This window comes from Geospiza fortis, unplaced genomic scaffold, assembly GCF_000277835.1.
Source record: "Geospiza fortis unplaced genomic scaffold, GeoFor_1.0 scaffold159, whole genome shotgun sequence".
NCBI lineage: Eukaryota > Metazoa > Chordata > Aves > Passeriformes > Thraupidae > Geospiza > Geospiza fortis.
The window spans coordinates 322,625-337,086 of NW_005054563.1; the positions used below are offsets into that span (position 1 = coordinate 322,625).

General features: G+C 37.3%; 1 protein-coding gene across 1 annotated transcript in view; it reads right to left on the minus strand.

The window, feature by feature from the left end:
• Nucleotides 1–61: 61 nt before the first annotated feature.
• The window catches only part of KDM6A (lysine demethylase 6A), a 119,079-nt gene continuing 104,678 nt past the window's right edge, over nt 62–14,462 (minus strand). Inside the window, 6 exon segments of the mRNA XM_014310661.2 lie at nt 62–2,310; nt 4,530–4,700; nt 5,627–5,753; nt 11,228–11,369; nt 12,544–12,731; nt 14,297–14,411. Coding sequence (XP_014166136.1) covers nt 2,281–2,310; nt 4,530–4,700; nt 5,627–5,753; nt 11,228–11,369; nt 12,544–12,731; nt 14,297–14,411 — 773 coding nt within the window. The 3' untranslated portion in view covers nt 62–2,280.

Sequence of the window (14,462 nt, forward strand, 5' to 3'; positions counted from 1 at the left end):
TCCCTAATTAGCAATGTTCTTTTACAGCACTGAGAAATGAGGACCTTTTGTTTACCATTAGTTGAGGTAAGTGTATCTTGCTTTTATTTGGGTTTAAGACTACTTTAAAGGAGTAGCTTTTCAGTTGCAGCATGGTTTGTCAAGATTACAATATTTATGACTGCATAAAATACATAAGTAAAAAAAAAATTATGATTTGTAGAGTTTGTTATCAAGAGCCGAGACTTACACCTTTACAGAACTGCAAATACTGGCTTCCTAACTGCTAGTTGATAATTTTGCTGGCAAGAACATTTCATTATGCTTTTCTTTAATCTCTACACCCTTCTGTCCAACTAGTGAGAACTAGCAAGAAAGTCAGCTCTACCTGTGGTTAAACTGTTGTAACAGCATTAGATAAACTGTGCTGATTCTTCATTAAAACACCCTTCAGTTTGAAGCTACAACATAAGAGGCGATTCTTTTTGTTCAAAAAAAGGAACTATCTGCATGCTCTGTGCCTGGAACACTTCACATTGATTACAGAAAATTTAACAATGCAACCACTAACAAACCCCACTAATGAGAAATTATGAGAAAGTGTTCGATGCAGAACCTTCTGCATCAGTCAACTCTGATCGATAAGGAAGCTATCAATTTTGAAATTTAGATTTAATGCATTTTCAAGAAGCTAATGAGAAAGGAGCAACTTAAAATAAATACCATCATTAAAACTGCAAACTGTTACAATGATATATTATAAACTTGTCCTAAATAAACCTAGTGCTTCAAAAATTTACCAGTGAATTCGTATTACAAAATATGTGAAAATACAATAGAATACCACAAAACAACGTCCTTTTCTGGGGTCAACAATGACGCCAAGATGATTCAGTCTTAACTTTTAAAATTGTTAATAGAACATATTGTAATATATAAGTTGCAATTTGGTTGAAATCTAGAGAACATCCCCACCAAAACTCAATCTTCTTCATTCCTCCTCTAAAACTAGTGCCAAACTTCCTGTCAAAGTTGGTATTTTCTTGAAGAGCTTTATAATTTAGCCGTTACTTATTTTCTACTACTACATTTTGGCAGCAACTATTTATTGGTCTGTTATTGCAAAAAGTGCAATTTAACAATAAACCAGTCTGAAGGTCATTCTATGTCTTGAGGATACATACCATATATTTCTTTAAAAATAATCATACTTTTGTAAGCAATACTTTACAGTAGACACCTCAAATCTACCATAGATGTAAAACTTAAAACGAGAAAAATTTAGTCTCTAAATCTTTATACACATATTTATATTCGAGTTTCTATATATATTATATATATACACAAGCACAAGAGTATATATAAAATATATATAATCAGATTCAAAAAAGAACAAAAACTGGGCACTGTACATAAAATCTTTTTAAAACTCAAACAATAGAAAAACTTTAAACATTAAACAATTTTAATAAAAGTTTCTGTACAATGCTAAGCAGTTTTATTTACATATAGAAAATGTAATAGGAGTAGTGTTTGAAATTACAGAACTCCTTAAAATTTCAATGGCAGGTAATCTGGAAAAAATAACAGCATTCCATTCACAAATATTTTCAAGCAATAAATATGTATTTATAAATAGTGTAAATTTACATCAAGATTAGAAACAAAAATCACAAATCTGAAGTTTATTCCTTAGTCTATGTGCAACCCATTTATCTTTGTGACTTGGCTGTTAATTGTTTTAAATTTTATTTAGGAACCAAAAGTGTAACCGTCATGGTTTCAAAACAAGACAGAAAAACATAAAAGCAGTAAAAAATTTATATCACCTAACTCTTCACATTAAAAAAAAAAAAAAGAAAAAAAAAGTTGCCCAAAGAAAGACTTAAAATTTCTAACTACCTTACAAAGAAATGACCAGCTAAGCTAGTACTTTTTCCAAGGGAAATTCTGAAGGGGGAAAAATGGATGAAACCAACTCATCAGCCCAGAAACAGAGAAATACAAAAGAGGTGGTCTTCAAGTCAGTAGTCTGTATAATGTTGCCAGTTTTGTCAGATATATACAAAACATGGAATTATTTTTTTGAAGTACAGCTGGATGAGCTTTATTTGTTTTGAGTTCTGGAGTAGGAGGCAGTGCTCTCTCCTGTCCAGTTGGTTGACACTCCGCACTTGGAAGGTTGCATAGACACAGCTTTCAGCCAGCAGCCTTACGGGATAGCTACAAAAATCAGTGGTGCAGAACTGGGTCACTTCCTGAATATCAGAAAAGTTTTCATTTAATGTCCATGAAAAAATGTCAAGATGAGGAGGATGGCAATGGAGGAGCCTGAAAGAGAAAACATTAAATTACCTTTTCTACAAGGGTCCAAAACTCTGTGTTTAACTAAGACCTGCACAAACTGTAACCATGAGAGTTTAAAAGTCACACACACTATTCTTTTTACACTTCAGGACACTTTAGAGAGAACACTGGCATTTTTTTTCCACCTTACTCAAATACAACATGTATTTTATGAACACTCTGCATTAGGATTTTGCCTGTACTGCAGACTGGAGTATTCTGTGGGGATGTCTGTGTTAATATGATGTGAGCAGCCCCAAGTCCCACTGTGGCAGCAAAGAGCTCCATGTGGCCTCAGTATAGATATATCTTTATACAATCTAAAACAGGGATTCTCAACCTGTTTACCAATGGGGACATGGTCCATTTGTGGATATCCAAAGCCTTTGTGCGTTTCATTTTCCCTCCTCCCCTCTACCTGAGCAGTAACATACCCCCCTGAGGTTAAGGTATCTGTGGAAGGGGTCTCAGATTCTCTGACATGGGGACAAAGTGCCTCAAGAATGAAGTGAGGTGTCTTGTGCTGGCTGCCAGGAGGTCCAGAAAATGACCTAACAGCTTCCCAGTACTGCACTTTGTGGCATTCCATCAAAGTACTGAGTCTCTGATGGCACTTTCTCCTCTTTTCCTGCTCATCTGTGCAATCCCTTCAAAAAGCTCCTCACAGTCTTTAAAGACACTTTAGATCATACCAGAGTACCCAGCTATGGAACTCTTAACACTGGCTCATTTGCTCCTGGTGCTTTACCCCAGTCTCTCTTTGGCCTAATTCACCTTTGCTAGATGAGATTATTTTCATCCTGTGATGTGATTTACAACAAACCTTAACTCTCCTCCTACAGCTGACACTTCTGGGCTATGACTCTTCCCAACTGAGTGTATACCCCCTTTGAAAGAAATGAATGGCACAGCAACTTCATAGAAGAACAATTGTCAATGTCCTTAGCCTTAGGTTTCGGTGGGGGAAGGAGCTACTCACAGGTTGAGAACCCTTGTTCTAGGGACAGAATCATCACTGTTACCTATATAATGTAGAAGCACAGACAACAAAATACCCCTCCCTCCCTCTCATCTCCATACAGAAACATTCTTCCCCATTTCCACTCAACTGGATGAAGTATCTGAGAACAGGTGTTTATTTATATGTTTTTCTATAACAGATCATCACTTGAAATTGCAGCATTTCACAGACTATAATGACAGTGACCTTCTAAAAGCATGAACTGAAGTTTAACCAACCCAGGCTCTGTGGGACTAATGAAGAGAATCAAATTCAGAGGACTGGTCCCACACTCTGGCCAGCCTCTACTGATGAACCTTGAGGCCTTAACTCAGGTCACAACTTGGCATGCTACCAACACATGAAATAACTAAACACACATTTTCTGCAGCACCTGGAAATGAACCAAAAGGCACAGCCCTTACTGGGCTGTCATATTAAACCCAACATGAAATTCCCATAACACCTAGTCCAACGTTTGTCTCCTTTGACAGAAAGCCAAGGCTTATCAATACATCCAGCATCACTTTCATTGTGGTTACAAAAAAAGCCATCTTTGCCTGGAACAATGAAACCTGGGTGAAATGTTAGGACAGTTGTGCTGACGCAGTTCAAAGCAGGAGGCTGCCATATATAGCACAGAGCTATAATGGCAAAGAGGCTTTTTGCTTTAAATTGAAATGCAAAGGAGGCCCCAAGCCAAGAGACAGAACTGTTTGAGAGCATCCACTTGCTAAGCAGAAGGACAGTGCTGATTTGGGAGGGGATGGGTGGGGAAGGGGAAGGAAGGGTCTGAGTGCATAGGATGCTCTGCTGCTATACTGACTTCATACCACAACCAATGTATTAGAGATGCTCTTGAACCTGGTGCTAGTTTCTCCAAGCTTCACTGTCCTGATTCTTCCCATCTCCATCTGATCCAGTTATGGTCTTCAGGTGATCTCTATTGGATTTTTAAAGCCACAACTTTATGAATTGTAACATCATACTTTTCCTGAAAACTCAGTGGTTATGTTCTGCAGTAAGTTACTGTAGTATTTGACACAATTCTGACTCTTCAGGTTTTGTTCTGCAAATATCACACACAACCCAAACCTCCATTTGAATCAGAAAGTCCGTGGTACTCATACAAGGGAGCACCAAGACAGTCTACAACTGCTTTACAAATAATGTATTTATGCATCCACTTATTAATTTGACTTACTAATGTAAATTGATCATAGACTTGCATCAAGTCCTCCATTTTGTACTGTTCTAGCACCACAAAGTTTTCCAGGTTCGTGCTTATCTTTCGTGCACAGTCTTGGCAATGTACAACATAGGTCTTTCGAGAGTTGCTCTCACTAGTGACAAAAAGCAGATCAAAGACTTCCACCTATTAGACAGGAAACAGAAAGCCAAGTGTTACAATTTCATTTTTTAAAAAGTTAAAACCATGAAAACGGCATTTTCTTCAAGATTTACAAGCTTACCCTGTGCATGCAAAGAGAAAAATTAGATTTGTTCAGGGAAAATCTATTCTCCTAAGGCTTGGGCAGAGAAGTGAAGCAGTGTAAAACCACTAATATTACACTTAGGGTGTCTGCATGAACAGCACCATGGGAAAGCTTTGGGTCAATATTGACAAAGCAGGATTCACTTGCTGAATAGTAAGGTGAGGATTATCAAAAAATTAAACTTATTTTTCCTTTTTACTGTCTGCTAAAGAAGTTTGTTATTTATTTCCTTACTACTGAGCCACACGCTCATCCTGCCCAAGAGGCTCTGTCAGAAGACAACTAAAAACTGATTTTCAGAGGGTAGGAAGATGTTATTTTCTTTTAAATTTCATGAAAATTATTATCCAATACTTTAAAGCAACTATTAACAGTAAGTAGAATGAAAAAATTCAGCAAAAAGGTTATGTCCTGCAGAAAAAAAGGACTTAAGTTCTCTCTCTTCTGGGTGTGTTGGTGACTTCTGAAATGAAGACCAATACATCTTTAAAATGAAGCTCAGCAGATCAAATTTTATGCAGGAAGGGATAACAACATTTTATAATAACTGAAAATTGAAAATCGAACCAGTGAAATACAATGCTGTGGAAGTGCTGTGGGAGAGCCTTCAGCAAAATACAGCCCATGTCTAGAAAAACATCTGGATGAGCTCCTGGAAGGCACTACTGCATCACACAGATGTGCTTACAGCACAGAGCAGATGTTGCAGCTTAGAAGCAAACTTTAAGCACCATCAACAACAAAAGACAGGGCAAAATTTAAATAAATATTACAAGAGTAGATGACCCAACACATTTTTACTGACCTCACAAATGCTACAGTAATGAGCTGGCTCATCCTTTGCTCGTCCATGCCAGACAATCTCCTTTCCTGCAGCAATCAGAGCTTCCCTCAGTGTCTGACACTGTTTGAGAGTTCTTAACAGGCAGTACCTGCAAGCAAAAGCAGTTGTGTGCTCAGTTCAACATTCAACTGGACAGTAAAACTCAAGAAGGTTTCAGTTTCTTCCAAGACCATGTACTTGGAGTTTGCTCTTCCTCTGGGATTTCAGAAACAGCTGCCTAGAAAGAATCACTGGACTCATGGCTTAGGGAAAAGTTAGACCTTGTGCTTCTGAACTCTTTCAGGACTGGCTGGCCCTCGCCCTGCAAACAGGCTGTACCTTTTATTTTTGACTGAAATACATCAATGCTCTGTTAAGCACAACAGAACAATGTGTCTTCAAAAGCAATCCATGTCTTTTATTTTGAACCATAACTTTGTCAGCAAAAAAGTTAGGTTGAACTGCCAAGTTCAGCACAGCTGTTTACATTTTGTGTGACTATAGCCTGATCCTTAAGGACTCTCTTAACATCCTAAAACTCCTGTTACTTTCTCAGCACTATTAAAACTTTATTATCCCAAGTTTTCTGAAACCCCAAGTTCTGTCAGGAATCACTTTACACGCAGTGGGAATACAATCTTTGAACATGTACCTTCTCCCATGAAAAAGGACAGGTTGGTATTAGGGAAAAAAAATTGACACAAAAAATAATTCTAGCACTTATTTTATGAATGAAGAGAATAACTGTTCAAATGTCAAATTAAAACCCACAATTCCCTGTCATACCCCCTGTAAAGGCAAAAAATACCTAAAAAATTTTATTTCACAATTTTATACAGTTCTCTTCCTTACAAGAAAATGTAACTTGTTTTCCAGCATTTTATGAGCTACTTATGTTCTTCAAAAAAAGCTGGCAAAATAGGTTGCCAAATTTCTAAATTACAATGTTATTTACAATAATTTTAGCTCTCAGCTACCCTATTTATTTGAGCTGCAGCCTCTGCAGCCTTCAATTTTCTCCTCCACAGGGTGGTTATGTTACATGCTCATTAGAAGCAGAAGGAAGATTGAAAAAAAATTAAGGGTAAAAACAAACATTGGACAGAACACGAAATGCTCAAGACTTCTATCAAGTGTTTTCAACTTGAACCTTCTCCCATTAGAGCCTGAAATATGTAATACATTCTCTATTATAAAAAACCACCACATTTCTTTCATGTTTCCAAGTAGTTAATAGAATCCCAGGATTCTGAACTACTCTCCTCTTGTTTTACACTCATACTATTTATCTTCACTGAAAACAGTGGCTTCACTATGGCTTCACTAACACCCTCACTGTAAGGATAACACAAAACTGAAAGTGTGTTTCTCTGTTAAACATCTCATTTTCATGTATCCAATTTCAAGAAAATTATGCAGCTCATTAAGCTGTAACTCCTTCAACACTTTTGAAGTTTGATATGAATGTGAGTTATGATGTTAAGGCCAACCACAGGTGATAGATTAAGTATTAATTCATTCAAGTGTTGGGTTATTGTGCTCCTGACAAGCTCAGTAATTTTGGAAAAGCATTCATTTATGCAATACAGCCTGATTATTTAAAAAAAACTTAAAAGCTACCATTCTTCTCCTCTGCTGTTACCTGGAAAAGTCTTTGGGCATCCCAGAGAGCAACTGCAAGCACACCTGCACACCTGCCACCATTGTTCTCCACTCATGACTTCCAAAGACTTTTCAAAGTGTTATTATGTTCAAAGTGTTTTCTATTGCTACAGTTGTGAAAAAAACCTGCCCAGAATGAACCCAATTACAACAGTGCTACAATGCTTGCCAAATTCACAAACAAAGCAGCAAACAATAGCTTGAAGGTGAACTCCCCCTCCTTGGATAAAATTCAGGTCCCAGTAATGGAACTTGAAAATGTAAATGTTAACTATTTCATGCATTTAAATATGAGAGAAAGGATACAAACTATCACTGTGAATATGCAGCACAATTTCCTGAAGTTTGGGAAGCCTTAAGAAAGCCAAAAAGGTTCCTAGCAAAGTGGCAGTGTGCAAGTTCAGCGGGGTCAGCTTTTAAGGACTGCAGGCCAGTTTTTATTCTGGTACAGTGAGAATTCAATTGAAGAAAATCTAGATCATCTCCCTCTCAAATTCTTTGCAGGTATGGCATAAAGATACGAGTAAATCATGTCCAGTCAAATTCAAATATTCAAGAGAAGAGAATTAAAAATGGACATACTCCTGATTTATTCTACAAGGGCAGTGATAAAGCCATTTGAATACTTAGATATTCAGTAAAACTTCTCAAAAGTGTGGAGACCATCCCAATGGCAATGCAGAACCGACCTCTTTGTACCTTCCAGTAATACATCTTCTGTGATACTTAAAAGTATTTTACTTCATGATTTTGGGCAAAATTATTTCTCCCATGTCATGTTCTTTTACATTTCTGAAACTATTTCTGTAATAGAACTTGGTATTTCAGTTACTTTGAAATTAATTTTTTAAGCTTTTATTACTATGTTCATTCTACCTCTAAAATTCTTCTCTTCCTCAGATGCATTTGTAAAAGTCCTTCTGGCTCCCATCTAAGAGGTTTGCAGTTAATTTTTCTTTTTGTGAGGGCTGTCCTCCCTCAGCCAAGTTTTAAATAATTTTTTCTGCTGTGTTCCTGCTCACGCTTGTACTGTTAAAATCAAATCTTTAAAAAACATCTCATGAGAAAGTTTCAGGTTTTGCTCTTTGACTTTTATCTTGCAAGACAGCACTGAACTGCACATTAAAATATAACTAAAATATAACAAGGCATCAGATTTCTTCCAAAAGCAAAGTTTCCTTCTATTACTTTTCCTCTCCTGCTACTCCATTTCTTTCCATCACTAACCTGGTTCCCAATATTTATATCTATGCTCAAATTTTAGTTTATTGACTCTGCAGTGGTTACTTTCAAACAACCCACTCGTATTTGTATTTATCTTTCAAATTGAATTAGAAGCTACTTTTTATCATTTTCCAAGGTTAATCTTTTGTACTATGCTGATACCTAAGAAGTCCCAGAGATAAAAGTCAAAAACTACCTTAACACTTTATGTATCTCTGACATGCAATATTTGACAGACCTGTGCTCAGCAAAAAAGATGACAGCTCTGTCACTTATTTTTATTTCCTGATGACAATGAAGCCAGCTATCCAAGATTAAATTCAACCAGGTCTATCAAAAATGACTATTTTTTCCAGCATTTTTATACATATGTATACACTCACATATACATAACTCACAAATGTCTCTTTTTGTACACAGAAAATCCAAGTGCTGTGAACAACAGCCATGATCCCAGATGTTTTTACCTGCAGACAAGGAGCCCACAGGAAAATTATGCAACTGCTTCTCTCTCTTAAGGAAATTCATGAAGGTTTCAGCATTTCCAGTGTGTTTACAAAGCCAATTTCAGACACAGGCTGTGCTGATACTGATTTCTAGGAACTGCTATTCCAGAGCTACAGGAGTGACCACAACAAAAAGCTATCTCAGGCTGCTGCTACTGGACATTACAGACCAGAGCTGATCATCCCCTCTTTTCCCCCTCTGCAGCCACAGCAGGAACTTGAGTTTTGGCTGACAACTAGCCTGGATGGAGGAGGCTTAATCCAAGTAAATTGGAAATTATTTCAGTAGACTGGAAAAAACGAATGCACATGCACACCCAGAATTTCTATCTGCTCCTCAGCCTCTCTGTTTATCTGTAATGTATGCTAAAGTTTGAGTCTCTTGCTAGAAAAAGCTGGGCTGCTGTCAGCCAGCAAGACACCACCAAATTACCATTTGTCCTCTGTGTTTCTCCATAACATTTTACGAGATTCTCTTGGAGAAGGATGCTGCGCTCAGTCACATTCTTCTCCTTTTAAACCCAAAACCATGGCAAATGCAAAATTGCAAGTGGCCAAAATACCAACATCATATTTTTAAGAACATTCCAGAACTGCTTTGAGCCTTACAATAGATGTCTGCTGGGCTTTGTATGTATTTTATATAAATAAAGATAAAAGTGAACCTTGTGGATTTGGTATTTTTAAATGGACATTTTGGCTTTCTCCCTCCCACACTCTCCTGCATTTTCCCGTTTCTCATTTCTAACTACTCAATTTCTCTTCTCCTTTTTTTTGACAGCTGGCATTAGGAATATGAGCACTAATTGTTTAATTGAAGGGGCAGGACTGCCAGGCCTTCAGCAAATACCTTATTTACCCTAAGCATCAGTTCCTAGGTTTTAGGAAAGTATTCACACACAAGTGCTACCCTATAATCAAGCTTTAGAGTGACTACAAACCTGTTGTCAACTTCCAACATTCTCAGTTCTTACAAATTTCACATTTCCCCAATGCCACCATTCTGCAACAGATGTTCATGCCTAAATTAAATTTCTACTGTAAAAAGATGTCACACTCAAATGTCACCAAAAAATCCCACTGGGGGAAAAAAAGTCACTTTTTTTCCCCTTTTTTACACAAATTAATTCACCCATTTTTTTAAAGCCCATTTCAAGGCAAATAATACAAAGATACAATGCTTGTTGATCCAGTATGTTGGTAAGACTAAGAAGGGCTCAGAAATGCTTTGGTAGAGACTCAGGCAAAGCAGAGTGTGCTGCTACCAGAGGATTCTCATGATGAGTAATATGCTTTGGAATTCATTCCCTCACTTTAAGACAAACCTATGTTAGATGCTGAAATGTTCATTCAGTCCCCAACCTCAGTATGGTGCTGCAATATAATTTACATTTCTTGAAGTTGCACCCTTTGAGGAAAATCACTACAGATGCTTGAAGCCTGGAATATTCCTGCATTTTGGAATGTGCATATGAGAAATGTCACTAAACTCAATTATCATTTTACAGATCAATCAATTCATTGTTCAGAAGAGCAAAGGGAAGGAGGCTCTCAAGTTCCTACTTGCCTTTATCTAAAAGATTTATACTGGATCTCCAAATGCCAATGTGAGAGCACTCACTACAGGTTCTAGAAATGCAGAATTTAACTTTCCTGTAAAAATGACTATATATTCCAATTCTAATATTTGAGTTGATGACCTGATTTTCCTATTTCTGATGATATATACTAAACAGCTGCTGTGATCAAAGACATTTTTCTGTAAATTGTTGAATTAAGTCTATGGCACATTTAACTTAAAAAAGTTACTTAGATGATTCTAAAGCTCTGCCACAATAACATCATATAAAACATAATAAAATTAGGGATACAAATACTGTATTAGGGATAAATACTAGGGATATAAATATTGTGTTTGAAATTATATAAATATAAATATATTGTATATTTATATATAATATACATAACTATATATATTTATATATTTTATTATATATATTAATGTATAATATTTTATATAAATATAAAATTAGGGATATAAATATTGTGTTTGAAAAACAGAATCTGAAGTTACTTTGGTTTGGTTCCCAGGAACAGAAAAGCCTTGCAAATAGCTATTTATAAATCAACCACTGGTTTATGTGTGAAGAGGAAAAGGGCACAGTAAATCTTCAAATCAACAAAAACTTACTTTATCATTTCGAAAAGCTTTGGATCTGAGACCTTGATATTCCGAGCCATATTCCATGAGAGGTGAACCATGGGCACTATGGACTTCACGCTCTGCAGCTTATTCCACTCGTACCGTTCCACTGCCAGCTTGTACTGACAGGCTGCACAAACACACACAAATCAGTCAGGGGAGGAACAATTATCAACCCAGATCACTCTGTTTAAACTAGTAATTTATATCTCTAACAGCTCAATCTCATTCACAATGAGCCATTCATTCTAACTGCGTTTCCATTCTTTGAAATGCCTTAAAAAGTGTATTTATGATGCTGAAAGAACACACAATGCCACAGCAGCAACAAATACCTGTGCAGAGAAGTTACTGGCAAGTGTTTGATTTCTCTGCTGAACATGGAGCAGGTATTTCAAAAATGATGAATTAGTAAATTTTAAAATATTCCAAATTAAAAAAAATCCAGGTTTGAAATGTCTGCATCTCACTCTATTCACAATTTATCATGATTCTACACTGCTATGGTATATAATCTCTTCTTGAGAGAAGAAGTGAGTCAGACTTTTTCATTAAGCAGCCTACTCACGCCACCCTTCTTTTAAAAATGTTTTACAAAATTTACTGTGACTGAACATGAGAGGTCTCTCAGTCAATCACACAATCCTAGAGATGCACTCTTTATTGCACCATATAAAGACATATTTTAAACTACTTAAGAAAACAGAAGTTTTTTTGGAAGTACAGTCTCTTCAAACACTTGACAGACTCTTGTTTTAGCAGTGGAATTTCCTTCCACACTCCCAGATAAAAATCCTTCCAAGACCATGGATCAAAACTGAAGAATTCTAGAGCAGTAAGTCTGAGAAACCTAATGTTCCTTCCTTATGAACTAAATTTTAAAACTGTTTGCATTTCCTGATGCTCTCACCAAAGAGCTATTAGGTACCCACTCTCCCACCAATATTAGAGCACTAGTCTTTAAATTTATATGAAATCCTCCATAGTGCAGTTTGCTGGGTAAAACAAATCTAGGGGAAAAAGTTAAGAAATGGCCAAAGAAGACAGTACATAAATTAATATACACATTTTATCCTACAAGCCCATTCAAAGCATGAGTGCCAAGGCTGCATTCTTGCTGCTTCCTCTTCCTCTCACAATGGAATTCTTTAAAGCTTCAACACGTCATATTTTAAAAATACAACACATTGGGGTTTTTTTCATCTAGTAAAGCATGGCAAATGAGTAAGAATTGGCAGGTTCTGTGCCATGTGCAGTATAGCATTACCTACACAGAGTGCAGCACAGGCACTGCTCATACATACCTGTGAGAGGGCCAACGTTCCATGCAATGTTGTTGCACCAGCCAATGGCCTGAACCCAGTGAACAGTGCCAGCATTTATCCACACCAAATCCCCTGGTCTTTGAATAAATCTATAAACTGGGACATTGGCTTCATACAAATCTTCCAAGTTTGGCCACCAAGATCCCATTAGGAAATTCATATTGTTCCTGAAACAAGAGGAAAGATAAAGTCTTCAGCATTTCCCAATGGATGTGTTAGTGGCAGACACTTCAATGCAACTACCTGTGAAAATTGACCATCACCATCAATGTATTCAGTGAGCCACAAACAGTAACCAAGAGGAAAGTGTCATCTGTAAAATTCCTGATCATAATTTCACATTTCACATCCTGCAACACATTAGAACACCTTCCCATCCACCCGCCCATGGGAAGTAATTTTACAGCTTCCAGTTAAGTTCTATTTTCCTTCAAGTTTCTCAGTGTTTTGTTGATGCTGAGGCAGACCAACCCTTGCTCAGATCCAGTGTGGCACTGGCAGCCAATGCTGCTTTTTCCATCACTGCCTGACCTCCTGGACAGGCCACAGCAGCTCCCAAGGATGTTTTGTGTCCTGAACATGTACTCACACTGTCTGAGTGTGCATGTGCAGCTTGCCCACACAACAAGCAACATTTTAAGAGTGATCCATGGGTCTGTGCTCTCAGCCAAGAAATGCTGACCCTCCTGAGCAGCATGGAAAACATCTCCATATGGATTTCCTAACTATGAAGTCTTCCCCTACGGTTATGCAAAATCCACACTCCTCTCCCATCCTTATCTCAATATTACACTGCTTTTATACTGCACCATGAGAGATTATTTGCAATGCACAATTTTCAAAGACAATCAAGTGCTTTTGGAGAGGCACTGTAGATATTTTGTGAAGTTACCAAGCTCTCAGTTTCTCAGTCAGGCTCAGAAGGACAGTGACATGCAAGTAACAAGGCCTGTTGTGCCAGAGACATCACTATTCCATCAGTGGAAATTACATTTTTGAGATGGCTTATCTTTTTAAGGGTGGATGAAATAAGAACAGCTGTCAGTAGGCAGGCAGAAAATACAGAGACACTGAGATGAATTCACAGAGCTCTGGAAAAGTTGTGATGTCAAGAGCTTAATCCAGACTCAACTGGGTAAGAAAAATCTCCCATAGAATCAACTTCAGAGGCTCCTGTTTGAGTACTGGCATGATTAGGGGACACAAGTGATGCTCCCTCTTTTTTTGTGTGTGCATGTACAAACAAGTATTGTTCTGTTTGTTTTTAAAACCACTCTACACAAGGCACAGCAGAGAAATCCTAATCTTAGAGCTGGCTGAGCTGTTCCCCAATGCTCAGGGTACCTCAGCTTTTCCAGGGAGTTACAAATATCTAAGTCTAAGCAAAGCCTGCCATGGCACCTCCTGGGGTCTGAACAAATTAAGCTTTCACTCTAAATGCAACAAGAAAACATGCCAAAATACAAGTGACTCTCTGTTTGCTTCTGACAAGAGAATTCTGCTGTTGCTTTTGTCACAGGCAACCCAAGTTTCTGTATATTGCACAAATGTGGTATTTTGTATGAACTCTAGATTTTGCATTTTGACCTACTTTTACAAGACTTTTCTGACTACATGGAAAACCCATAAAATAATGTCCCCTTAGAACACCCTGTGTAATTTTCCCCCTCAGGTCTGAGACAGGCACAAAAAATTTGATAAAAGTAAGAGAAAAACACCATGACCAGCTTACTTTTCACAGAAGTCATTCATGACACCCCAATAGCTTTCAGGGACAACAAACCATTCACAGTCACCTGGACCAATATTTATATTTACTGAGCAAAAGTTGTTATTTTCTTGATGACCTGAAATTTAAGAGAAAAGTAAACACACTTTATGCAAGGCCTTTCTACAAA